This window comes from Pararge aegeria, chromosome 21, assembly GCF_905163445.1.
Source record: "Pararge aegeria chromosome 21, ilParAegt1.1, whole genome shotgun sequence".
NCBI classification, from domain to species: domain Eukaryota; kingdom Metazoa; phylum Arthropoda; class Insecta; order Lepidoptera; family Nymphalidae; genus Pararge; species Pararge aegeria.
The window spans coordinates 15,406,706-15,434,364 of NC_053200.1; the positions used below are offsets into that span (position 1 = coordinate 15,406,706).

Sequence of the window (27,659 nt, forward strand, 5' to 3'; positions counted from 1 at the left end):
CGTCCTCAGCAACCAAACCATTTATTCACCATGGGAATAATACCAGCTGAAACGCGAAACTTCATCTCTCATCTTATAACCGATTTTTATATCTTATAAAAACGTAGAACGAACAGTGCCGGGGGACTTTATTTTAAAATATGTAAAGATCGACGACTTTGAGCGACTGTAGTAAAGCCCGTTTTTTTGAAGTAAAACTTCTTTAGGCGCGACTAGGGACGTCAGACGTCTGTGTATCCGCTATTTAAAAATAATAATTTGGATTGGTCGTAAGTAAATGTCATATACACCTCGCTTCTTGACTTATACGCCAGCTAGGGGCAAATATCATAATCAACTAGGATTATTTATTTCCAATATTTTCAAACGGCTCAATTGTGAATATAAATTTTAAATTACAGTTTTTTGAAAATCTCTAAATAAACATTTTTATTTTTTACTTTTGTAATAAATAAATTATTAATAAATTTCCTGACGATTGTGACATTCTTTAATAAAAGTTTTACTTCAATCGCGCGTAAAGGTTACACGCACACACTATTTTTTTTATTTGCGCCCTTTACCGGTACCGTCCGTGTCTTGCGCCGCCGTTTATCACAATTCGACCCAGTTCGTCAATTACTATATTACCTAATTTGTGTAAACCCGTATGGGGATCCAAGGCCCGAGCACGCTAAACATTAGATATATGTGCGCGTACTTACGGTTGCGTAAAGCAAATATATGCTTACTTCGACTGAGCCCGACCGGCGACCGGCAGGCAGCCGGTGGTCTTGACTTATCCCAAGTAACTTTCAAAGCTTATATTTTCACTCTTCTAAGTAATATTGATTTTGCATGTCGTAGGTTAAATGCAAGAAGTAAACCTCCCTTTGCGTTGGCTAGATGGAAGGCAAGGTATTCGGCAAATAACTTTTTATCTCGCAACGGAAAATATTGTGAGACGGAATTTTTTTACATAAGTAATTATAATGATGGCAAAATAAGTATTATAAGCTTTTTAAAGTTTTTATTTTTTTTTTAATTTTGTTGTACATTTTTCGCTTGGTACCTAATTCCTAAGCAATTGTTTGTGTGATATAAAAATACGGCATTACTCTTATGTGTAATAGTACTGTTTGTTTCCTTGAAAAGCTTATAAATAAATTCATTTCTACGGAATAAAAACATTTTTGAGAACAAATTCGGAGCTAACTTTATCTGATCGAACTACATTCGTCTCAGATTTGTGGTCCCACTAAGTATAGCTACATCCGTACATCCAAGAAACCGTACCTACTGCATATTCTCCTATATAAATTAAACGACACATACATCATCACATAAACTCTTTACCGGCCCACTATATGGTACGGGTCTCCTCCCACAGTAAAATATACAGATAAACACCAAGAAACTGACATTCATGATCATCACTCAAACATTTTTCAGTAGTGGGAATCGAACCCATTGGACGAAGAAAGCAGGGTCGCTGCCCACTGCGCCAATCGGCCGCCAATGACAAGTTTTTAGGCCGTAATCGTAGACTTCACATGCCTTTAAGCACATTATGGAGACCTCTCAGGCATGTGTTTCCCCGCGACGTTTTCCTTCACCGTTGAAGCGCAAGTAATATTTTATTTACATAGAACGCACATAACTAACGGGCGCAAACTATATTTTCAACCCCAGAGTATTTTTCCGCAACAAATTGCCTAACCGAATGATTTATGCAAATCCTCGTAGAACTCAAGACTATACCATGCGACGCTTCACATACCTTTCAACGTGCGATGCTAAGTGACATTTCACTTAGAATATTTAGAAGGCGTTGTCACATGTGCATGTGACAACTAAAACCGAGCCCAGGTCGCACTGACGACGTCGACTGGTACAAGCGGTGGCAGCGAGCGATTTGCTGCTGCCGTTACCTAAAATACCTAAGTTACCTAAAATACTTAACTTCTCCGTGTTGCTACTACCGGCTACTGCGATCGCCGTCCCGTCTGCCCAGCAGTGGCGTGCATAGAGAGTATGCGCAGAGTATGCAGATGATATAAAATGATACTCTTAATAACTCTTTCAATGCCTATCCCTAAGGCATTGAAAGAGTTATGAAAAGCCTACCCTTAAGTATTTATAACTCGTACTGGAGATTTTCTTCATTTTATATCATCTGCATACCCTGTGCATGCCCTCTATGCACGCCACTGATGCACAGCGTGGTGACTATGGGCACACCCTCCCGTTATAGGCTAGTGATGGTTTATTTATTTATTTATATCCTTAGTATACTTACAGCTAGCAAAAACGTATACTAAGTCAGTTACAGATGTACATTACAAAAATATTAAGTAGTTAATTTGTCTGAATATAATTTAGGAACTTAGCTAGACTAATATTAAATACTAGCTGTTGCACGCGACTTCGTCTGCGTTTGATTTTGTTTTTTGATGTGTCATTAAATTTTGTTGTAGATCTAAAAAAAATTAAAGTATTAAGTATCGCTAAGCCTTAAATGAGGAGTTTGCTGCTGTCCGCTGAGTTCTGTCCTCTATTTCCAACCACAGTTTGGGCAAAATTAAACACATATTATAACCTCCATAGTACGAAAATAATTATTTATATCGGTTATAATTTGTCGGAGTTATGCTGTAAAATCGTCAATCATCCCCTGTCCCAAAGGAACCGAGCTTAATGTCGGGATAAAAAGTATCCTATATTACTTCTAACACTTCCAAGAATATGCTTACAAAGTTATCATTAGGATCGGTTGAGTAGTTTTTGCATGAAAGCGTAACAAACAAACTTACATTGATATTTATAATATTAGTAGGGAAGTAGGGATAGGGAAGTGGGGATGTCAATTTGTTGGTGCTGAGCAATCTTCATGATGAGCAAATGTTGACTAATCATATTTACTTATAAGAGATAAGGCGAGAAACTTTACAACACACCATCCGCCGACAAATGTGTTGTCGGCGGATGGTGTGTTGTAAAGTTTCTCTCGGTGGCTCTTCCTGGTGCTGCAGATGCTCATAGGCGGCGGTAATCACTTAATATCAGGTGATCCGCCTAGACTGCTCGTTTGTCTGCTAGTTATATAAAAAAAAAAAAAAACAATTGCAAAACTTGGCCTATAAAAATTACTTTGCGAAAGGAAAGTGAAACACAGTTTTTTGCAGATTATGGCGAATAGAGTTAACTGTAACGCTCAATTTCATTGACACAAACGCTTCTAACTCTTTTCTCTCTTTTTTTCTAAGTCTCCCAAGGCAACGCAATAATCTCGCTCTTCTCTTATTACTTGCATTTTCTATCCCAACGAGTAAATGGCAACAAGGCGTCAATAATTTTGCCGTCGTATTGCCTTCAAGTGGAATCGGACAAACATGAAGTTGAGGCTGTTTCTTAACACACCAAATCGTTATACATATCTATATTGTTAAACATTGCTTATTGTTTCATAACCTTTTTTATAGGCAGTCAGTGGCATTAACCTTTCTTTTTCGTTTAATTCTCTAACAGCAACGATTTCGCTCGACTCTCATCACTCGCACATGCAATCCCGATGACCTCAGTAAGTGACAAAGGGCGACAATACTCTTGCTCTCGTATTACCTGCAAGTGAAATTGACGTCGAGGCAGTTTCTTAACGTACCAGATCTAACATACGTTATTAAATATTAATAATTGTCTTTTTTTGTTATACCTATTATGTAATTGTAGACAGTCTGTCGCATTAACGTTTTTCTTTCTTCCCTCCAGTGTCCGTCGGCAACGATATCAAAAAATTAAGTTTAATTTGCTTAAATCCCCGAAAAGTAGGAGAATCTGTATATTGCAATTTATAATTTCTTCTATATTTATATAATAATGTTTATAATACTCCCTTCAATGGGTAGTTGAAATAAAGACGATATTGCGTTTCTGTGAAAATACAAGAAACAACATTTAAAGCCCTTACTTCAGGTCTTTAAAATCCAAAATAATTTCTTCTTAAACATCCTTTTCTTTATGTCACTTATCACTGTAAAAACATTCGATATATGAACTCGAGAAAAGAGTTCTTTACATTTATACTCAAAACTAGACAGATCTTCGAGGAGTACTTTAGCGGAGTACAGCAAAGTTAGCTTAACTTTCATTGTATATATCATGGAATTCCGCAAGTAACGACTGTTTCTATCCAATAGCAACGATATCGCTCGTCTCTCGTTACTTGTATTTAGAATCCCAACGACCTCAGCAAGTGACAACGCGGCGTTAATACTTTTGTTCTTGTATTACGAGTGGAGGCCGCTCGCTGCGAGTCCGCCAGTGCGCGACTTGTGAAAGCTTGTATTTGCATTTACAACACAATCTATTAGACAATTGACAAACATGATGTCACAGAGTTTCACCGGCTCGTATGCAAATGTACCATCAACGCACTTGGGCACGATTTTTTTCAGAAATGAATCATTCAACGCGCATTAGAGATATCAATAAAATCACAGCAACTCCCTCATCTATTCCTTGTCAGTTCTATACATAACTAGCTGACCCCTACGCCAACTGTCGGGCTGATTTGTGAATCTAAACCATCCAGGGAGCCACCCAAACGCATTCCGGAGAATTCATTCAAATCGGTCCAGCCGTCTAGAAGGAGTTCAGTGACATACACACGCACACAAGAAATATATATATAAAGATAAGAATACAAAGTAGTAATTTTGATTTTTAGGATTGCAGATAGTGTGTTAAGATAATTTAGACACTCTTTTAGCGATTATTATAAGCTCTGACCCACCCATTAACGGCCCACTGCAGAGCACGGGTCTCGTCTCATTGGAAACTTACCCTTCTCAATGAGAGGACGATTGGCAAAGACCACGACGCTGGCAAAGTGCGGATCGGTGGACTTAACACGCCTTTGAGAACATTATGGAGAACACTCAGGCTTCTGTTCTGTTTACCATTAAAACAAGTGATATTTAATTTGCTTAAAACGCACATAACCTAGTATAGTGAAGTGCTGAGAATCGAACTATTGATGAATTTCTTAATGACAAGGCTGCTTGGAAGCACACCGTACTGCTTTAATTTCTCGCAAGACAGAATAATTATTGTAACACGATGATGTTGAAAAGAGCAACTGCTGAGTTTCTTCTTGGTAGAGTCTGCCTTCCGAACCTGTAGAGCCAGACGTGCCGCTAAGTCTACTTGAACTGAAATTTGTATTTGAACTCTGTCTACCCGAAAGTAAAACCCAAGTTTCAACCACTATCCAAGTAACCGTGAAGTAAAACAACGTGAGGAAACATGTATGACGTTTGAAGTCTAATTAAAAATGCAAAAACTGAACTTAAGAACTGCGATTAGGGGGATGCCAAGGAACATTCAAACAAACAAACTGCTTTCTACGATGATGGTAAAACTTTTGTGACACACGTTGGGTTCAAGGGGTGCGATTAAGTCACACGATTCAGTAATCCAATCTGAAGTGCGGATAAGTTCACAGTTAGGTCATAATTTCCTGTATGATCTCACATACAGCAGCATCTGTTTCGATTCTCGAACTAAATACAACATACAGCTTTAGGAATAACACAGTGTTTTCTGGGAACCATGTGACTATAGTTTACTGTTTACACATGGGCGTTTTAGGACCTATGCATATGGCTTATTTCGTACGCGCAGTTTTGTTACCTAACTATTTATATCTCTTCATGTAAATTTAATTGGGTTATTGGTGTCTCTTTCAAATGAAATATAGATTTAATTATAAAATCAATATGTAAAAAATATTAATTAATAATACGCTAAAATCTTTGATGCAGAGTTATCCAATGTCTTTGAATCCAGCTGTGACCGTTAAGAGTACAATGAAGAATTCCCGACGCTCGCAAATCCTTGGAGTAGTTATATATAGTGTCACCTACGCGCCGCGCCGCATGCGTATGATTGACAGTGAATTCGACAACGATTTCCGTCGGCTCCGACGTGTGATAAATACAGCCCATGATAAATAAAAGTGGGAACATATGCAGCACCACACAATATACAACGTGTAAATGAAAGCCGTAATAATACTTTAGAGGCTTTAGAGATGCATTATTTGCTGTGTCTAAAACTTATCTGTGAAACCGAAACGCTAATAGTTCTTGAGTAAACCATTGCCATTGTTTTTACTGAAAGAAATCAGATACAAAAGTAAAATCAAGTGACCCCTGCCACTTTATTACGAACGCGTCGCGTAGCGTAGGTAGGTACTATGTGCGTGTCTGTCTTTTATCCTTAATAGGGTTGTCATAAGTAATGGTTTGAAATAGTTTGTATGGAAAAATAAATATGCCCCGCATGCGTTTTCTTCACTAGTCACAATGCTGACACCTGCTGGCCAATCACGGCGACTCTCGTGCTGCATGACAGTAAATTAGAACCAATCATGTATATTGCAAATTCATTCATGGTGCGTGCGCATATACACTGATTGGTACCCATTTCGAATGACAATTTGTTAGTTTGTTATTAAATTATCAAAAAATGATACATCATTGTTAGCAACATTAGTTCCAAACAATAAGACCCATGCAATAAAATATCCACTAACTGTCCTGCTGATAATTGGAATCCACTGCGAAATGCTCGCCCATACTATAAACGGGCACGCCAAAGTTCTGCCGGAGGCACGAGCTGTTGCTCTTCTTCATCGCCTCCACGATCATCTTGGTGTTCTTGCCGACGTTCTCCGTACGTTTGAGGAACGCCGCAATGTCCACTCCGCACGTCTGGTTGACCGCAATGCGGCACTCGCTTGCGGAGTGCGCTGAGCCGCAAACCTCGTTGACCAGCTGAAGTACCGCGACGTCCGTCTCGAATATAACCTCGCAGCAACCTATTGTTTAAGCATTTACGACACAATAACTAACGACTGTTTAGTCGCTGCCCAACTTTAAAAATGATCGTTAAAAATAACAATGCGCGTTGGTTTTTTTTTATTTTAGAATCACTAGCAGTACTATAGTAGATTATGCAACTAGTATGCTGAATTGTATTATTAAAATAATGAATGCATACGTAATTCATACGACGTTTTTCATCACACTTCCGAGAAAAGAACATAATAAACTTTCAAATACGTTTTCGGAAAATATTTTTTTGCTATTTTTGTAATAGGTACATGTATAATAATAATAATATCAAGTAAAAACACGCATGTATAGTTTCTTGCTGTACAAAGTTGTCTCACGAAAAACCACGATTGTGGACACCGTGTGTTTGGCGGCTGTGCAAGGTTGTAGTAGAACCTTGCGTCACTCTTTGATTTCATTCAAAAATGCCGACGAACGTATTAGTCTAGCGTAGTGGACACAGTAACCACGCTGTAGGTATAGATAACCGTTTAGGAAAATAATACGTTACGTCTTAGAAATTTTTATTTGCAAAAATAACTAAAAAAAATTACCTGTGTTACTGCCAATACAATTTTTTATAAGCTTAGATTTTGCTATAGTCTATTTTGACAAGTGGCAGATTTTCTCGTATAAATCGAGAACTGGAGTAAAAAGGTTAAACGAAGTACCTATATTAAGGTTAACAATTAATTAAGCATAATCTTTAACATTAAAAGTTATCATAATTACATTGTATATGCATCAATTTAGATGTCTAAGACAGATTTGTCATTTGAGAAGTTTGACCCATGCAGGCATTGCATATGCTGCAATTTATTTCTGCTGGAACCTGCTCTCCTTCTACCAATGCTTAAAGCAATGTTATTTCAATATTGTAGCATTATAGTTTCAAAACTATAATCTTTATTTGAGGGACATCAAGACTTTATGATCCATGTAACTGAATTTAAAAATAATACTGCTTTAAACGGTGGTAGTAAGCCCCTAGTTACATACAAACTTCCATTGGGACAGAAAATTACCACTTACGAGTACAAACAGTACAGGTTTGTATGTGATGACAGCTAGCTACAGTTCACTTCACAGGGCTGCTACAGTGCACAAAAAAAGAACCAAAAAGAATTCTTTCATTTAGTAAATAAAAACATTGACAGCTAATTTCAACGCAGGGATTTCAACTTTGCTCTATTGTAATTTACGCTTAACTAAACTAAATTTTCAGTAATAAAATGAATCCTTTTCACAATAATCCCTGTGGAATCCCCGCACTATTCTTCGAACCTACCAATTTATTTTGATTGAGAGGTGTGGTTACTATGTTGTTACTATATTATTATAAGATGTACTGTTTGTAACACTAAACATGAATAAATGGTTTTTCTTTCTTTCAACAAATTAACACCATTAATACTAAGTAGAATACAATGTGTTTTAAAAAAGAAAGTGGCACAGCATCACAGTATGGTTTTAACGAAATATTTAAATAAAGTACCAGTTAATTTTAGGGTTAAAATGTTTTCCTTCACCGTTTAACACAAGTGATATTTAAAATGCTTAAATTAAAAACGCACATAACTCCGAAAAGTGGTGCAAGCCGGGCTCAAACTCCGTCTCCACGAATGAAAAGCTGAAGCTTTACCCACTAGGCTATCATGATAAGTATAGTAGGCAACACAAAACTTTATAATCTCATTTCACCACTATGAGTTATTTAAAACTAAACTGAGTTGGCAGATCTAACAGAAGTGATTTATTTTTCTCACTGTATCCTCTAGATAAGGATAGCATTAATTTTAGGGTTCTGTAACTGAAGAATAATGAACAAGATCCTATCACTAAGCCTATAAAGTCCAAACCTCCATCCAGTTCACTGTTCATTTGTGGGTCCATCTGTCTGTCTGAATTTTTACAAATTGTAAAAGGTAGGGAGTGAAATTTTGGAAAAAACAAACCATTAAAAGATAAAAACAGATTCACACACTAAGATATATCTCGTATGATACAATAGTTCTTATAGTAACAAAATGTAATTATAGTAACCACATATTTGGTCTAAGGTGTAGAGTTTGTGAAGTAAGGCTTCGTAGAGTTAGGCTGTGTAGAGTTAGAGCTTGGCTCTACATAGATCTTATAACTTGTTGACAGTGAGAGTCATATGACTTGGCATACATAAAAAAGTTTTTACTGCCAGAGAAGCCAGAATTGCAGCCATGGTTTATAAGTATATTCTGAATAAGTATACTATAAAGTTATCAACAGTAACACTGATAAAATATCATTTTATTTTTACTAATAAAATTAATTATGTTTATAGTAAAGTTTTCCCTGTAGTTACTACATTGCTCATTAACTGCAACAAATATTATTAAATTAATCACAGTTAGGCTACTGGAAGTTCATTTAATTGAAAAAATATTTTATGTAGTTATAGAAACAGATTGTATTAAAATAATAGTTAGTATGTATAAATTATAGTATTTATACATACTACCTAAAGACATAAAAATAATAGTGTGTATAATAATAGGTAGTGGTACCCCTATTTTTTTTTTATTTAATCTCTTTATTTGTACACTACTAAACAGTAAGGAAAATAAAGGATGAATAGAGAGAAACACAAAGACTGAATTAGAATACAAAAGGCGGCCTTATCGCTTAGAAACGATCTCTGCCAGGCAACCTTAGGATAAGGACAACTAGAGTTAGAACAAATATGTGGTGTAAATTTATTATACACCTTTCAAATAACTACATATGACCTAGGCTAATGGTTGGAGCCAATTTTGACACAATTTTCACAATCTAGATATTATTATTCTATCTGATAAAGGCAACCTTCTCTTCCTGTAAGCAGGTGAAATTGTGAAACCAATGCTATCCTTTTCTAGGAGATAAAGTGAACACTGCTTCTAAAGCTTCCAATTTAGTTTTGGCTAAGAGGATTACAAACATTAAACCCAGCACCAATAACTCTAAGGCACCTTTTATAAAGCAATCTTTAGCATTGTAGGATCTGTTAAGGGTTGATGGGGTACCTGAAATATGTGAGCAATAGTCCATAAACAAACTAAAGTTACAGCTTTAAATTGACATAATACCTTCCTTTTTGACAGGGAAACTGTCAAAGTAGTTTGATCTAGGACACTAATGAGACAGTGTTTATAATATAATACAGCAATACTTAATAATGTAATGCTGAACTCATGTGTCAACAGATTCATTACTATTTGTGGAATATTATAGGTATTATATGGGTTGTAAGGTATTTATTATATATCTCTTATTATTTTCTACTTAGGTTTAAAGGCTACTAATGTAAAAATAAGTAGTATTATTTTGGTGCCATTTTGTATTTAAACCCTAATGTTGTGGTGCAAACATGCTAGAAATTTTACTGTGGATCTCTCATCCAGTCTCACTGAGTCCATGGATGACCAGAAGACTGGCTGATATCTTAGCCAGCATATCTGCTATGCTGTTAGGAGAACTGATTGCATCCTAGGCATTTTGCAGTAGTGGTTTAGACAGTGTTTTAAATCACTATCATTTTAATATAATTTAATACTGAAATGAAATAGTATGTATTATGAATATAATATAAAACGCCTATTCTATGAAGAGCAAAACTGAGATTCTACATCATAATTTTTATAATTCCCATACACAAGTAGAGGCCACATTCCAATTAGATCTTTGTAAACATATAAGCTCTATCAACAACTGGACCGTCACATATTTGCATAGCAATATCTTGCTCTTGAGAACAGTAAATATCAGATTTCTAGTTACTGACCATGGAAAGTTTGAGTTAAGATTATCTCAGTTTAACGATTTATCATGCTTCTCTTAGAATTTATTTATAATTTATGAGTAACATCATGAATTATTTAAAAGATAAACATAATTATTAAAAGCTAAAAGCGGTACAACGCGTATAATTAGATTTAGTTCTGTACGATCCAGCGATATTGACATTGAGCTAAAGTTAAAAATACCTATTTACCTGCGTCCCGGTCGAACTTGTTCGGCTTTAGGTGGTCCGAAGAGTGGCCCAGGATCAGCGGGGACAAGATCCTGGGCCACAGCACCGCGAAGCAGCCCACAACAATCACAAAAACGAACATCGTCTTCCGCGGACCCAACACCTCGTCATTCGCCATTCTGACGTCGTGTTTTCGTATCGCAATTCGCAATTCGCGCACAGAGCCGGTCGCACTCTACGGGAACATCGTCGTGTGTGATAAAAATAAAGATTTTCGCCTCGACCGCGGACCGAAACGCAGAGACGAACGAAATTACGAAAGTACAGTGACAGCTGTCACTTGCACCCTCAGCCCCTCCGCACGCTACGGGAGCGATCGCGATAACGCATCTTCGACTTCGCTACGGGAGCATCCATGTTCTGAAATCTTCTTCTCGTTCTCACGTCGAACGCCGGTGGATTGAGCTGGCTCGATGTGACACAGCCGTATATGACAGTCAATCAGCTATGCCGACATCTTGCCTTCCCAGCCACCGGCTTTTTTGTAGTTTAACAGAGCTCGCAGAGGTCACCGCAGTGGTTCCAATATTTACACAGTGGATTAGCGTGTGGACGAGCGTGCGGCGCTCGCGGGCAGGCCTCGGTACAATATGCCTCGGCGCGGAGGCGGCGCCGGCTATTAACCCTTCCCCACCGCGGCATACTCTGCACGCGCTTAGATGAATACCAATTAGACATTCTATGTAGGTATTTGTCATTAGACGGAGGCATGAAGAGTAAGGTACGTACTCCAATAGCCACTTCTCCCTCACCTCTGATGTACTTTTCCATTGTCATACTCGTATAAGTAGCACTGGGCTCCGCATATTCAAAGGCACTTTGAGCCATCTTTTACTCTATCCTCAAATTTTTGTCCGATGTTGTCTCTTCACGAAATACTAGGTGTCAAACAAGAGACACCTTTCGAGGCACAAATTATTAAAAAGTTGAAAATTGCGCCGGATTAACGCTTAAGACCTTTTATTTGGATCCATATTCTAATCACTATTATGGCTAATACAGCTCAGCAATACCTTTACAACTTAACGACATTCTTTGACCAGTAATACCTTTGGTCACACGATATCGAGTTAGTCACTCGATTTTAAAGTAGGTTCGATATTCTAGTACGAGATGTCTCGCAAGCGTCGATGACTTTCTATATCGAAGATTGAAGTAAAATTTTTTAACCAACTTGCTCTGTCATAAAAGCTCTACTGCCTCTTGGACATGTAATTGATTGATAATGATAATGAAGAAGATTACTTTTTCATAAAAGTATCGTTGTTTTCAGTAACATAAGTTACTTTTGTTTTGATACACCAATCAAGTATCTTTACGGTAAACAAGCAGTATTTTTGAAATTATTTTTTATGATGTTAAAGTGTCTTTCTCCTCTGGTGGACGGTAAAAGACCACGTGATCGATAATCTCATCGCTGGTCTGACCAGATGAATTCGCTCACAGGCCTCCCTATCACAGAAGCTATCAAAAAGGCCGAGGATAGAACATGATGGAAGGCTGTAATAAAAATCGCTACGAAGTAACTTGAATCCGTACACGACCTTCAGTAATGAAGTGAACGACGAAGAAGAAAGTGTTTCCTTTGGTAGCTACTCGAAAACGTATCTGCGTTTGCAAGCAAGCACTCTTACTGAGGGTACCAACTGGTTCAGGATGAGTAGGTTACTCTACAAATGCTCTCGAGAACCGAATGCTTATGTAATTAGTTACGGTCATTTACATGAATACCAATAGGATAGTTACCTAGCCTTTTCTCGTTAGGAGAATATCTTGTCATCTATTTTCCTTTATTGACCTCAAATAACTAAGTATTAACCTGTTTTACCCACCTAATTACCGTGTAATAACCAGATAACAACTTTTGAAGCCTGAATATAAGTGGGAAGTGAGACTTCTATCGAAAGCGCAAATATTTGGATTGTACCGATTATCCGGTCCAGGTTATTCGGTCAACCCAGGATGGCTGACAGAATTTTACTTTCACTTTTTCTGCTTCAGATTGCGAGTCTCCGAATTCTATCACCTTTGAACCTCGGAAAAAAATGGTATGCAATCATTGACAATACAAACACTCGGATTACATGTTTAGGTTTAATCTTTTTTTTATCGATGGTTAGTGGAAACCATCGCCTATAAATAGAGCAATTCTTCCCAGGGCATCCAAGGAGCACGTCCTGCCGCCCTGTGTCCACCAACCTGAGGCGTAGGTGTTAAGCACCATGTGCCAGTAAGTATACCGGCAACCAGCAACAACGGCGTTTAGTCGCTTCGCGACGACCTCTGTCACTAAAAGCTCTGATCATCATCATCACATCAACCGATTGAAGCCCACTGCTGGATTGCATAGGTCTTTTATAGAGAGTTCCAAAATCTACGGTCCTGGGCCGCTTGTTTCCAGCGGCTCCCAGCGACTCGTTTGATGTCGTCTGTCCACCTCGTTGGGGGCCGACTAACGCTGCGCTTACCTGTGCGCGGTCGCCATTCCAACAACTTGGAACCCCAACGTCCATCGGTTCTCCGAGCTATTTGCCCCGCCCATTTCCACTTCAGCTTTGCAACTCGAAGAGCTATGTCGGTAACTCTGGTTCTTCTACGGATCTTTCTGATTTGATCACGTAGAGTTACTCCCAACACTGCTCTTTCCATCGCCCGCTGAGTGATTCCGAGCCTTCTTTTGAGGCCCATAGCTCTACTACTACTCAAATCATCTTCATCATCAACATCTTCATCATTATCATATCAACCCATTACCGACCCACTACTGGGCACGGGTTTCCTCCCACAACAAGAAGAGCCGTACTACTGCTAGCGTGGTCGTGCTACTAAAATATATTAAACAAAATATTTCGCCTCGCTTTTTCTCAGAATAGCCGATTATCCTGATGTTTTGATAAACACCTTGAAATTATACGCGAAGTCAGTGGCGTGCGTAGAGGGTATGCACCGAGTATGCAGATGTTATAAAATCTCCAGTATGAGTTATAAATATTTGAGAGTAGGCTTTTTATAAATCTTGCCTATCCTTAAGTTGTTTATAGCTCGTACTGGAGATTTTCTTAATTTTATATCATTTGCAAACCCTGTGCATACGCTCTATGCACGCCGCTGTACGAAGTCCTACCTTTTCTAATTCGAATATGCCTAGAAATGTCTTGATCCATTGATACATATTTTTGCTACTGTGGTGAGATTTATAACCGGCATTTTCTCTGGTCTAGTCTTGTGAGAGGCTTCGGCCATGGCTAGTTACCCTACCGGCAAAGACGTAGCGATTTAGCATAGCAGCTGAGTGAAAACCGATTGGGTTGGCTGTTGGCATACCCCAAACAGGTCAGACCGTTACCATCTTAGAGTGCTTCATCACTTACCTCCAATAAAGAATAATTACTTATTAGCCGTAACCTGACATACATTTAAGATTATTCATACGTTTTCAATTTTTCAAATAAGCTTACGTTTTTTTTATACGTTAGGCAGGTAACTAATGAGCAAGAAAAGTTGGTGGCATAAGCCTAACCAAAAGAAGTTCTACATCTCCTAAGGGAAGAATCCTGTGCATGAATTTATGAATACAGTTTTATTGTACACCACAGATTAAAATCACAGATAAATATACAATAATGTATTTAGGTATTAGGTACAATTTGGCGTCCTTATAGCAATAAGGCCGCCTGTGCTTAGCAGTGGATCCTTAATTAGGCTGATGGAAAATCTCAACAAGTACAAACATTTTTTTAAGTTCAACAGTTCGTACGCTCGTCTCTAATCATTATTCGGGTCACACACATCCCCTCCCAGCGAACAATGGTTGGTAGCACTCCTTTCGACGCAGGAAACGGCGCACGCGCATGTATTACAAAGCACCTACCACCGCCATATTTTAAAATAACCAGCCCGTTGCGCGGCTGCCTGGAAATGATGGAGACAGTTGCCATAAAGGGTACATCCTGGTTCACTTCCGTCCATCAGTTTTGGCCCAGGAAATGCGTGATTCACATGCAAGTCGGCGAGTAAAACTCTTTCCGTACACCTCCGCGTGGTTATAACACCCTGGTGGAAATAAACGAGCGGTACCTATCGCTTGTTTGTTATTTTAGTCACGTCCTGGTGACAGCTCAGTGAGGTACCCCTAAATATTTGACGCTTCTCTCATCTATAGGTTTACCAGCTGTTATATGATTTTTTGGAGGGTTTTAATGTAAAAGCTTACCGCTATATAATATTTAGAAGCGCTATTCCAATAAAAATAACATACTCAAATTTCAAAAACCCCCGGCATTCAATATTGTGTACATTACTCTCTACTAGCTACTCATTACTAGTCGAGGTCATGATACCCAAAATGAGTAGAAAAAAAAATGTAGTTCACACATTACAAAAAAATAAAAAATGTAGTTACATTCCATCAGGTGGGTCATCTGCGTTGTCCGTCAATGATTACTGTAAAAAAAAGAATGAAATGAAATGAAAGTAAACTTTATTATGCACAAAAACAGGTAGGTATTCAGCAAGGATCCGGTGGGATCTATAGACCTACTAAATAAAAATTTAAATCTTCAACATAAGCGTGTTATGGGTACTAAGATGACTTATGAATTTTTTTATGAGTATATACTTAAATACTTATATTATCAAATACAACCAGACACTGAAAAGCAACCATGTTACAAACATTTTCCAGTTGTGGGCTTCGAACCCACAGCCATGGATTCAGAAAGCAGGGTCACTGCCCACTGCGCCAATCGGCCTTTAAAAATATAGCTGACCATATGCATAACTTATTAATGATGATGGAATCCAAAGGTGACCAGCTGTTAGATAACATAATACTGTATTTTGTATAGGCACTTATATGCATTGTGCAAATTTCAGATGACGCCGATAGCGGGAACCGGTTCAAAAGTTATACTTGTCCAAGATCTGACCTAAGCATACTAACACACAACTGACATAAAAGTACCTTTGTAAAAAACCACGTACACAGTACTGCCAAAGGTTATATGTAAGGCAAAACATTTGGAATATCTATATATCAAATCTATACGACTTAATATATTTTTATCTGAGCCAATTTACTTTATAACTTTTAAGAAAACATAACACTTAAATAGAATAGTTAAAATTTCAAAACGGTTGTATTAGTGTAAGTGTTTGTAAGTAAAGCTAATAAATAAAATAAAAAAATAACAGCTCATATTTGCAGTAGGTAATGAAAATTAACTTATATATAAAGTTGCTTTAGATTTTTTTTCATTGTCATAATTGGCGAATGACAGACCTTGACAAAATGGCCAACCTGGATGGTAAGGAAAACATGGCGCCCATGTACAGAATGACAATCGTAGGGCATGCAAGGAATACGTGCTGCAAAATGCCGTCCTGAGTCCAGACGCCTGTGATCACACCGGCAACCATACCCTTCAGATCGATAGTACTTCTCCGGACTAGCTCTGTCACAATACTCTCTACTTCTAAATCTATTTGTTTGTAGTTGCAGCAATATAATAATAATAATAATAAGCTTTGTTTAAATCCATACAAAGTGATTACAGATCATTAAAACCAACAATAATGAGAATCTATAAAAAATATTATGATTAGAAAGAAAAAAGAAAAGAATGAAAGAAAAATCGTATTTATTGTCACATATTTGTGTTACATTTGTGAAATAAAATAATTGTTAAATTATAAAAATTTAAAAAAAATGTGTGACAAAGGAGCCGGCTCAGTATAGCTGCAAACTAAAACGCGCAGCACTGGTTTTCAGCCAGCCCCATTATCTTCGTCGTCACTGAATCCTCGCGACTAAACAATAACAAAATAATCATAAAAAGAACAATAACATAGAATATAATATATAATAGAATATATAAACAAACAAAAGATATTTTTCATTAAAACAAGCTTATTTACATCGAGAAATACAAAATCATCATAAATAATAAACAAAATCAAAAATTATTAAATTAATAAACATGAAAAACTAAAAAAAGAAGAAAAAACTAAAAATCTAAAATCAAAAATTAAATGTAATGTGAGTGTCTTTAATGTGAAATAAAGGAAAAATTATATAAAATTATATATAAGTACTAAATTATAAGTACTAAAAGGTGTGAAAAGTAATAATTTGTTATTTTTTATTTATTTATTTATATTTATATTTTTTATTTACTGGTTATTGAGATTTTTTTTGTACAATAATTTAAAGAATTTTTTAACTATATTTGTAGACGTTAAATTAAAGATAAAATTGTTTCATGTATTATAATTGTAAATTGTTATTCTTGTATGGACGCCCTTCGGGTAAAAGCCTCCTCCAAGGCATTCCACTAGTCTCCATTCGTAGCTGTGGCTAGCCATCTCCGACCCGCTATCGCTACTATTTAATCTACCCATCCCAGATGGCCGGCCTCTCGCTCTAGTGCCTCTTGGTCCGGTCCAAGTAACTGATCTTTTTGTCCATCTATCATCGTTATAACTAGCCACGTGACCTGCCCATTTCCATTTCCTTTGTAGCGAAAAAGTTAGTTCGTCTGTTAACTTTGTTTTCTTGCGAACATCCACATTCTTCATCTTGTCCTATAATTTTATACCTAGGCAACTTCTTTCCATTCTTTTCTGAGTAGTTTGGATTTTATTTCTAGCTTTAAGATCGAAAGTCCAAGTTTGTCAGCCGTACGTGAGACAGGGTAAAATTTCAGAATCCATAACTATTTTCTTTATAGGTAGCGGAAGCTGCGATTTGAATATTTATTTTTGTTCGCCGGTCTATTTCTCTTATATTTCTTTCTTTGCTCATAGATATTGCAGCACTATATTACCTAATAATTATTGACATGCACAAAAAGGTCTTTAAGTAAATGAAACAAAATAAAAAAAATGGGAACGAATTTAAAATGAAATAAAAAATAAAAAGAAAGGTCATTCAGTAATTAGAAACATAATTATCATTCATCAAGACTCAGTTATAAATAAATAAATATACTACGACAATACGCACACCGCTATCTAGCCCCAAAGTAAGCGAAGCTTGTGTTATGGGTACTAAGACGACTGATGAATATTTTTATGAATAATATACATAAATACTTAGAATACACATATAAATACCCAGACACTGACCAACATTCATGCTCATCACACAAACATTTTCCAGTTGTGGGAATCGAACCCACGGCCCTGGGCTCAGAAAGCAGGGTGGCTGCAAACTGCGCCAATCGGCTGTCAAATTACATGTCGGGACATTATTAGTTATCTAATATTGTCCCGACGCTAATTATGTGCAATCAACTTTTTACTTATTCGTAACTAAATTTTGAATAGAAAAATACATCTCACCTTTTTGATTTTCGTAATTTTACTGCAATACTTAGGTACAGGCGACGCGACGAGACGGAATAAAATGGAATAAAATCCTTTTAAACTAGAATTTTGGTTAGGCAGTGCTGAGTACATAAGATGGCACAGCATTTTGCAGGATGATTTTAAGTACAAACATTTTTGACAATATCATCGGAAAAATGACTTAAAAACATCGTTTACTGACGGTGTTAGGAGCAGAGTTTAAACACTTACGTCCATTTTCAATATTCAATCTATCCGAAATCTATATATTTATAACTTAGCAACGTTGTTATTGTCAAAAAAAGTCCATAACATTTTTCATAAATAACAACTTTGCTAAACAATTTTTATAATTTTTATAAGTGTTTTTACCTACACTTGGAAGAATTTTCAATTTTATAAATTTAACCCTGTCGGTTCCGAAATTTTTTTATATGCATTTTAAATTTATAAAATTTGCTAAGCAACTTGTCAAAGCATTACAGATAGACTGAATATAGAAAACGGACGTTAGATAGGTACCTAAGTATGATTGGAACTATTTTAACAATTTGTCTCTGCTTGAATGCCAGATTGGTTAACACCCGCAGGTTTTCTTGTTCAGGTTTTAAGTGGATCAACCAAAAACATTTAATAGACCAATTGTCGTGCTGCCACATTCCGCACATTCCAGCACATTCTAGGTTTCATGAGAGCCTGGTTATTGTCGCATTTCAATAGTAATTAAGTGCAAATTAAATATTAACTGCCACGATGGTTTAGTGGTTAGCAGGTTCAACTTAGAATCACGACGTCCTGGGTTCGTTACCCAGGTTAAAAATTGTAAGGTGTTAGATCTTCTATCAAGAAGTTCCCTGTACCGCACTACAACAAAAGCTAGTCCAGGTAATTATCAAAAAAAATTAATAATTTTTGTTAAAGCCCGCAAACCCGCATTGGAGCAGCGGGTTGGGTCTATAAGCTAGGATCTAGATCTAGGATTTGAGAACAACGGAATAAAACTAAAACCTACCATGATTAAATGCTCATACGGTCATGCCTAAAGTTGTACCTAAAGTTTTTGGTGGTGGAACGCTTAGGCCGCTGTTAGTTACAACTGTTACAACCAAACACGTTTCGCCAAGCGCTCTAGCGTTCCGGTACGAGAACGCGTAGATACTACGCGTAGTAGATAATTCACACGCCTTTGAGGACGGTATGGAGAACTCGGGGGATTTCCTCACGATTTTTTTTAAGTGTTATTTTTTAATTGATTAAGAACGCACTTAACTCCGAAAACTTGTAGTGTCATAAAAAGGTGCTAGGTAGGTAATAGGCAGATATTGAAAACACGCGTGCAGTGTAAGTATTAATAATGCACAGATAATTTAAACATACAAAAAGGGCGTAAGAAACATCTGTACTGTGTGGCGTGGGAGTAACTACTATGGTAGGGTTGCCAGGGTCCGGTTTTCAGTTTAGGTCATTAAACTGGCCCAAAGTTTTTATTAAAATAAAAATAATATTCTTATTAGGGTACTGGGATTTAAATTCCAAATGAGTGTATTTTAGACCGCGCTGCTGTAAAAAAAATATATATGACAAACTTTTTGGCGTTGTTACTCATTTACTAAAATAATTTAGTATTCTTTACATAATTACTTAACTAGAAAGAATGCCTGTGGAATTACCTTCTTCTTAAGATTTATGCTCTGAAGTAAGGTTTATTTTGCCTGGTTGGTTTTGGCCGTGGCTGGTTAACACCCTACCGACAAAGAAGTGCCGCCAAGCGATTTAGTGTTCCTGTGCGATATCGCGTGGATACCGCTTAGGGGTATGACTACCATACTCCCTAACAAGTTAGCCCGCTACCATCCTAGACTGCATCATAACTTACAAGGGCTAACTTGTAGTAGAATATAAAAAGTTGGTGATATCCCAGTAGGACAACAACAAACAACAAGGATTCGAACAACCCCCCCCCCCCCCCCCTCTCCCCCAATAGTGAATTCGAAGTTCTACCCACTGGGCTATCACCGCTACTGTACTTACTACCACTTAATGCACGCCAGTCTGGTATCAATACCTCAGACGGAACAAAGATGTCTTCTGGGTTATGCTCAAATCAGTGGGAGCCCTATCAGCGATGTAGACGAATGGGCGGGAGTGATGCAAGCCGTGACTCATCAGCTAATCGTGTAATTACGCCCTCACTATCAGCACAGCCAGCACGTACAGCGGTAGGCCTATCGCTAAGGTCACTCTTTCCAATGTTAACTCGTACGATTCATCATCCACTACCTATAACCAATAGTTCGGTCGGATTGTGTGTATTAATGACTTCAACAGTGGAACGCGGGCTTGTTGGCGTGCCTCGGAATGTTTTTTTTTTTTAGATCAGAAGGTGGTGCTGGTTGCCAGACTCGCGACGAGTTAATCAGTATGGCTGAAAAGCTGTAGTCTGGTCACCCAACGCGAACATGGAGGAAAAGGCGAACAAAGATTCCCTGATTATAATGCGCCTCGGAATGAGTTGAGAGAGAGTTTGAGCCCAAGGGCTACAAGAAGCGAAGTGATCGTCGGCCTGAGGGCGCCTCATGTGAGGCCGAATCTCGGCGCAAGCGACGATTGGATTGAAGGCGTTTCGGAAGGTGACCAATAGATTCCTGAGATTTGAGCGTTCATCCAAACAAACTCTGCATCTTTACATATATAGTATATAATACTATGTATATACTTTAATGTATATATTTATATTATACTATATAGATTTTATTACATATTTGCCGTGTTGTGACGGCACATCAGAATACTTATGTCACCAGCATAAAATGAACAATTAAAAAAAAGAGTTTTTATAACTCTAACAATGCTTATCCTTAAGTATTTTATAGTTCTTATCGGAGATTTTATTCATTTTATATCATCTGCATACCCTGTGCATACCCTCTATGCACGCCTCTGGTCACCACCCCATCTCACCCCGCGGGTGTCGTACGAGGCGCCGAAGGGAATGTAACGGAGAGCGGGCAGCAGCCTCCTCTGTACTACTACTACAATCTACTGCGATCACCAACCCGTCTGTGCAGCGTGGTGCACCTGGTGATAATGGGCAAACCCTCCCTTTGTGACCTCTCACAAAGGGAGGGTTTGCCCATTATCAGCAGCAGCCTTTAGTCCAGCAGTGGACGGCTATACGCAATTGATGAATATAGTTAATAGTGTAATAGTTTATAGCATAGAAATATAGATATTCTCCGAGATTATACATCACACGTTATAGTGATTCACCTAGTGATAGTTATCTTACCGAAATCATCATCTACAGCCTAACGTCCAACAGTTGAGCACATGCCTCATAGGAGAGATGGTTTTTATAGCATAAAACCACCACGCTGCTCCAATGCGCGTTGGTGGACTTGACACAAGTTATTGATAACAACCTGGACTGGCGGCTTAGCGTGCTCTTCTACTGAATTTTTTTTATAAATATAGCACTTTAATAGATACTTAAAGCATTACTGAACTAACAAACAAAAAATAACGTGTCACAAAAAGCGCTTTGCTTCAGTTTAGTATTATCGCCCCAGTGGACAGAAATCTGATTTAAATAAAAAATGCACAAAATCTTGTTTAATTTTTTTTCCGATTCGAACACAGGTCCTCGTGATTCTTAGTTATACATCCCAACCACTAGACAAACGAGGCAGATATCTTTCTATTATCAACCTAGTAACAAAATATTTTTATCACTCTAAAAGTTCTGTTCGATCCGTCCCCCTTCTCCCGATAAGGGGACATTTCAAACTTCTTGTTCCTATCTGTCCTGTGAAATAATTAGTTTCATCTGTCCCCTTTTTAAGAGCATCGGGACAAATAACACTTTTCATTCCTATCTGTCCCTCTGACGGGACAGAGCAGGGATGCCTAACTTGTTATAGGTTTGTCAGTTATTTTATTAATACCCCGAATCGGTATCGAAGCAGCATCATACCGGAGCGCTAAGACGCTTGGAGGCACGTTTTTGTCAGTACGGTTGCCCGGAAATGGTGGTACCAGTTAATGTATGGCTGGCACCATATATAAGCATTGCAGTATTAGTTTGTGTACGGCTTTCTAGACATAGTATACCAAATGGTATTTTAAAAAGCACATTGCGTTGCCAAATATAAGTAATTCCATATTGCCAAATTATCGGGCTCGGTCGCGTGCGCATATCTGCGCGTACCCGCCACTCGCCCGCTTCGACGCATGCTGAATTTTGTAGCGTTTCTGCATGAAAAATACGATACTGCTTTGCAGAATTAAACGTGCGTTTAACTGCGACTCTATATCATAGCGGGACAGGATTGGAGCTTCTTTCTATTCGGGAAAAATGCACTTTGAAGCCTCGATCGTATATTCGTATCTCTATCCTTTTTAACACTCCTCCCTAAAATTAGATAGATTAAGTATCAGTTTCGGGCGAAAGCAGCCTGCGTCGTAGTCTGAAAACGTTGTGATAACCGTTCAAGTCTAGATAATTCTAGACTGAACTGTCAGAACAGACCTACCTGAGATTTGATCAGGCTAAGTTGCCAGATTGTAAAAACAAACAATTCTAGATGTACATTTTAATGTATTATTGTTATTTTAAAGTCCTATAATGCAAGTTGATGACGTCCAAAATATTGTCCCGTGTATTTTGTCTGATTTTCACCTACTTTATATAATATCTTAAAACAAAGCATCAAGAATATGCCTGCGTTGAATACTTCTAAACGTGATTAAACTTTATATTATCTACTGATACAAGCGGTCGACGGTCGATTGGCGCAGTGTGCAGCGACCCTGCTTTCTGAGTCAAGGCCGTGGGTTCGATTCCCACAACTGGACAATGTTTGTGTGATGAACATGAATGTTTTTCAGTGTCTGGGTGTTTATATGTATATTATAACTATTTATATATATTATTTATAAAAATATTCATCAGTTATCTTAGTACCCATAACACAAGCTACGCTTACTTTGGGACTAGATGGCGGTGTGTTTTTATTTTTTATTTAAATATTTATTGCAGGCCGTAGTCAACCACGCTGGCCATGTGTGGATTCGTAGACTTCACACGCCTTTACTATTAGTATTATAACTCTTAATAAGATGTTTTCTTTAACATTATATGATGCGCAGCTCACTGCACGCTGAATACAGGCCTCTCTCTATTAACAGGTTAGCCATCAACTGCTACCATCTTAGACTGCATCATCACTTACCAACAGGTGAGATTGCAGTCAAGTAGGTACTTCCCTGTAAAAAAAAAAGAGTTAACTTAAATTGTCAAAATGTGAATGGGACAAAGAAGTCGGTCAAAATGCGTGAATACTTGTTTAGCGGTGTTCGCATGTCTTCACTGTGACGTCACTTTTACACGTTCCCGCTAAAATCACTGACCTTGACGGCCACAGGTTATTACACAAGGTTTTACAAGTTACATTACGTACCAAGTTACTTGAAATTGGTGATTCTACTCTAGGTGCATTAAAATCCCGCAAAAGGAGAGCTCTCCTCATGAGAAGTTGAATTACCAAATTCAAATTCATTTATTGCATATAACAGGTCAGGTTGAGAATTACACGTATGAAGTCCCAATGTATATGGCCTCTACCACGCTGGCCCTGTGCGTTTTGTGGGACTGTAATAGGCAGATGGCGGGTAATATGATGTTTTTTTTTTCAAATTAATAGACACATTTTGATCCGTAGCGACACATATGCGGGCGTGCAGTGCATTCAAATTAATAGACACATTTTGATCCGTAGCGACACATATGCGGGCGTGCAGTGCATTGTGCTGATTGCTACAAAATGTATTGCACGACGACACACGGGGAGTCCGCCAGTAGTCGCCACCATTGGCAGTCGTGTTTGTGCGCACAATAAACAATACCAGTGCTATGAGATGTTTCATTCAGACACCCAGATAGGGCATTGGTAAAGACCAAATCAAACTGGACAGCCAGTCTGATAGCGAGTTAGCGCCTATAAATTAAACCTTATTACTATTGAACATTTTGAAAAAATTTCTACAAATAAATTACTAATCATTAAATATTATGAAGCGGTGATAGCCCAGTGGGTAGGAGCTCGACTTTCGAGGGGCCGACTTCGAATCCCAGCACGAACCTCTAACTTTTCTAAGTTATGTGCGTTATAAGTAATTAAAATAAATAAATAATAAATAAATATACTACGACAATACACACATCGCCACCTAGCCCCAAAGTAAGCGTAGCTTGTGTTATGGGTACTAAGATGACTGATGAATATTTTTTTATAAATTATATATACATAAATACTTAGAAAATACATATAAACACCCAGACACTGAAAAACACTCATTGCTCATCACACAAACATTTTCCAGTTGTGGGAATCGAACCCACGGCCTTGGACTCAGAAAGCAGGGTCGCTGCCCACTGCGCCAGTCGGCCGTCAAATATCAGTTGCTACAACGGTGAGGAAACCCGCATGCCTGAGAGTTCTACATAATGTTCTCAAAGGTGTGCGGAGTCGAATCCACACTGGGCCAGCGTGGTGGACTACGGCCTTAACCTCTTCTCATTGTGGGATGAGACCCGTGGCCTGTAGTGGGCCAGTAATGGGTTGATATGATGATGGTGATGAAGCTTGTTATTGTAGGCGGGGCGAACTCCTGCGGGGCTAGCACGGGCGGCAGATAAAAATTATATCCCCCGATTATATCCCCTGACAAGGAATATAATAAACGTGCCCACCTACTAAATTACTGGCACATGGAATAGGAAAAGTTTACCCACGTTTATTAATACAGATATATTATTTGGATACTAATTTCACGTGTGTTGTAGTTGTTAAAGCTGTGTGAGAAGATAAATTTATATCCTTTCCCGGGGATATAATTGTCTCCCGCCCATGCTAGCCGTGCTGTAATAGTAATTACCTAGAACTAGAACAAATTATGGTAAAAAATGCCTTGCCTTTGAAGGCGCCAAATTTTATAATAGAATACCTATACCTATAAAAAATGTAAACTCATTAAATGTATTCAAAACTAAATTAGCTTCTTATATATTAGGTAATACCAATCAATTTAAAGACGAATACATTGAATGAATAGATAAGTAATAGTATAGGCACCATATTACTGAGGTGTAAGTTAAAGATAGGCATGTATTGTGATGTTCAATCTGTGGCTCCGTAATTTATTCTATCTGTGACGCGATATTAAATACACAGAGCAATAATAATATTTATATTTGCAATTTTATAGCCACGGTTATGAATATTGCACGCCATATTCGTCCACAAAGCTATTAAACGCGCCATCCAATGGGCAACCATTTGACTCCTTATATACGATTGAAAACTTATTGGTCATCGTCCGACGCCATATTGGAAATACATAACTACTGAAAACATAATCACAGACGATTGTGACATGTACATTATCATGTAAATAGATCTATACCAGTAATCCTAATATTATAATTATCCAAATGTGTGTATCTGTCCTTCCTGCACGCCATAAATAAGCAACAAATCTTTATTTTTGGCGTAGAGTCAGTTGAAAGTATCACAGTAAAATGAACATCACCCGCTTTGAAAAAAAACCGTAATAAACGCTGACGAAGATCGAGGGCAATATCAAGTATTCTATATGTGAAAATGTGGTTGTGTGTCCTTCCCGATTGGCGCAGGGTGCAGCGACCATGCTTTCTGAGTCGAGGCCGTGGGTTCGATTCTCGCAACTGGAAAATGTAAGTGTGAGACTAAGTTGCATCAGGTTAGTGGAACTATATAAAAAAAGTTTACAAAAGCGTCTTTAAGTAGTTAGAAATAATAATAAATCTCTTTATTTAAGACAACTAAAACCCATTGTTAGTAAAACAACTTAAACGACTTTGTTAGTATTCATTAACTATGGATTGAAATTATATGTATTCATGGTCGGTGTCTTATTCCTCCAAAAGTTACTCAAATACCAAACGAGCGAAGCTGCGGGTTTAAGCTAGTTATACTATATTTTTTTATTTCACTACAAGTTAGCCCTTAACTACAATCTTGTAACTAATGATGCAGTCTAAGATAATAGCGGGCTAACCTGTTAGAGAGTATGGCAGTCATACTCCTAAATGGTTTACACGCGCCATCGTACAGCAACATTAAATCGCTTAGCGGCACGTCTTTGTCGGTAGGATGGTAACTATAGCCACGGCTGATGCCTTCCACCAGACCAGACCAGAGAAAATTCAGAAATTATAAATTCCCAAATTGCCCCTTTCGGGAATCGAACCTGGGATCATCTACTTAAATTCCCAGCGCTCACCGTTGAGCCAGGGAGGTCGTCAAATGAAAAATAAAAATTATAATTACTTGGAAAATTAGATTTCATTTCATTTTTGATTTGCCTGTATCTTGCTTTCTTGACCATAGGCACAGCGACAAAATTTCTCACAGGATATTGAAAAAATTCTAGTAAATACTTAGCGATCGTCCAATACGCAGCGATTCCATAATCGTTCCATTTGCTTGACGCTACTTATACCTACTCTTATTTAATTACAAGCTACGAAAGAAAGAGACAAATAAAACGAATTGTTTTTTTTTATTTTACTGCCATGCTCGCCCCTTTTTGAATACAAGGTGTCATTGTTATTTGTATACAGGATGTTCGGTAAAGAATGAAAAATCTTTACCTTACGACATACTTTTAAGTTGCAGCAATATTATTTATATATACACCACAACATTCGTAAGTGGCTGATAAAAATAATGGTTACCTGTCCTTATAAATAGTATGGTAAGTAAGTAACCTAACCTAACACGGTCTCGGGCTGTGGGCTTATTCTGGATACTTTTATACCTCAGAGCACGAGATAATACATTATTTATTTCAGTGTCCCATTAATTGTACCTACGTGCCTGTTACCTAAGACATTCTTTTGGAACAGGCACAAAGATGGATGCGTACAGTTTTTAGCAATATAACTATAAGTAAATAGTTAAAACTACTTGACTCAATAATTTTGATTAATAAATCAGACAGTCGAACAGTGCAGACGCATTTTCTTTTCATTGCGACCCATAAACAAACAGAAGGTATTCTTTAGCCCACTTTTTACCAGACACCCTGTATTACGCGTATGACCTTTTTGCCCGCGATTGCGTAGCACCTTGCTCGAATGTGTATAGAGGAATATGTATGCAAGCCATGCTTCCCGCCAAAGCCATCCGTGCCTCGGCCAGCGCTGAATCGAAGGAATCATGCCGATGGAATTTATGTTCGGTCTGTATGATATGCGATGAATATGTTAATAAGTTGGTTCTAGGAATTTGATCGTTTAAAAACGTTCGCATTTTGCCTCGGGCATATCTCGATCTCTATGGAGACATGCT

The 27,659-nt window shown here is 37.8% G+C and overlaps 1 protein-coding gene across 6 annotated transcripts in view; it reads right to left on the minus strand.

The window, feature by feature from the left end:
- LOC120633087 (resistance to inhibitors of cholinesterase protein 3) overlaps positions 1–11,164 on the minus strand; it is a 42,793-nt gene extending 31,629 nt beyond the window's left edge. For 5 of the 6 annotated variants that reach the window (XM_039903193.1, XM_039903192.1, XM_039903190.1 and 2 more), the window contains exons 1-2: positions 10,882–11,164; positions 6,575–6,859 (exon numbers count right to left, since the gene is read on the minus strand). In XM_039903193.1, coding sequence (XP_039759127.1) covers positions 6,575–6,859; positions 10,882–11,038 — 442 coding nt within the window. In that variant the 5' untranslated portion in view covers positions 11,039–11,164. The remainder of the gene's footprint in view (positions 1–6,574; positions 6,860–10,881) is intronic. The other variant, XM_039903194.1, reaches the window with a different exon arrangement.
- Between the last annotated feature and the right edge of the window lie 16,495 nt (positions 11,165–27,659).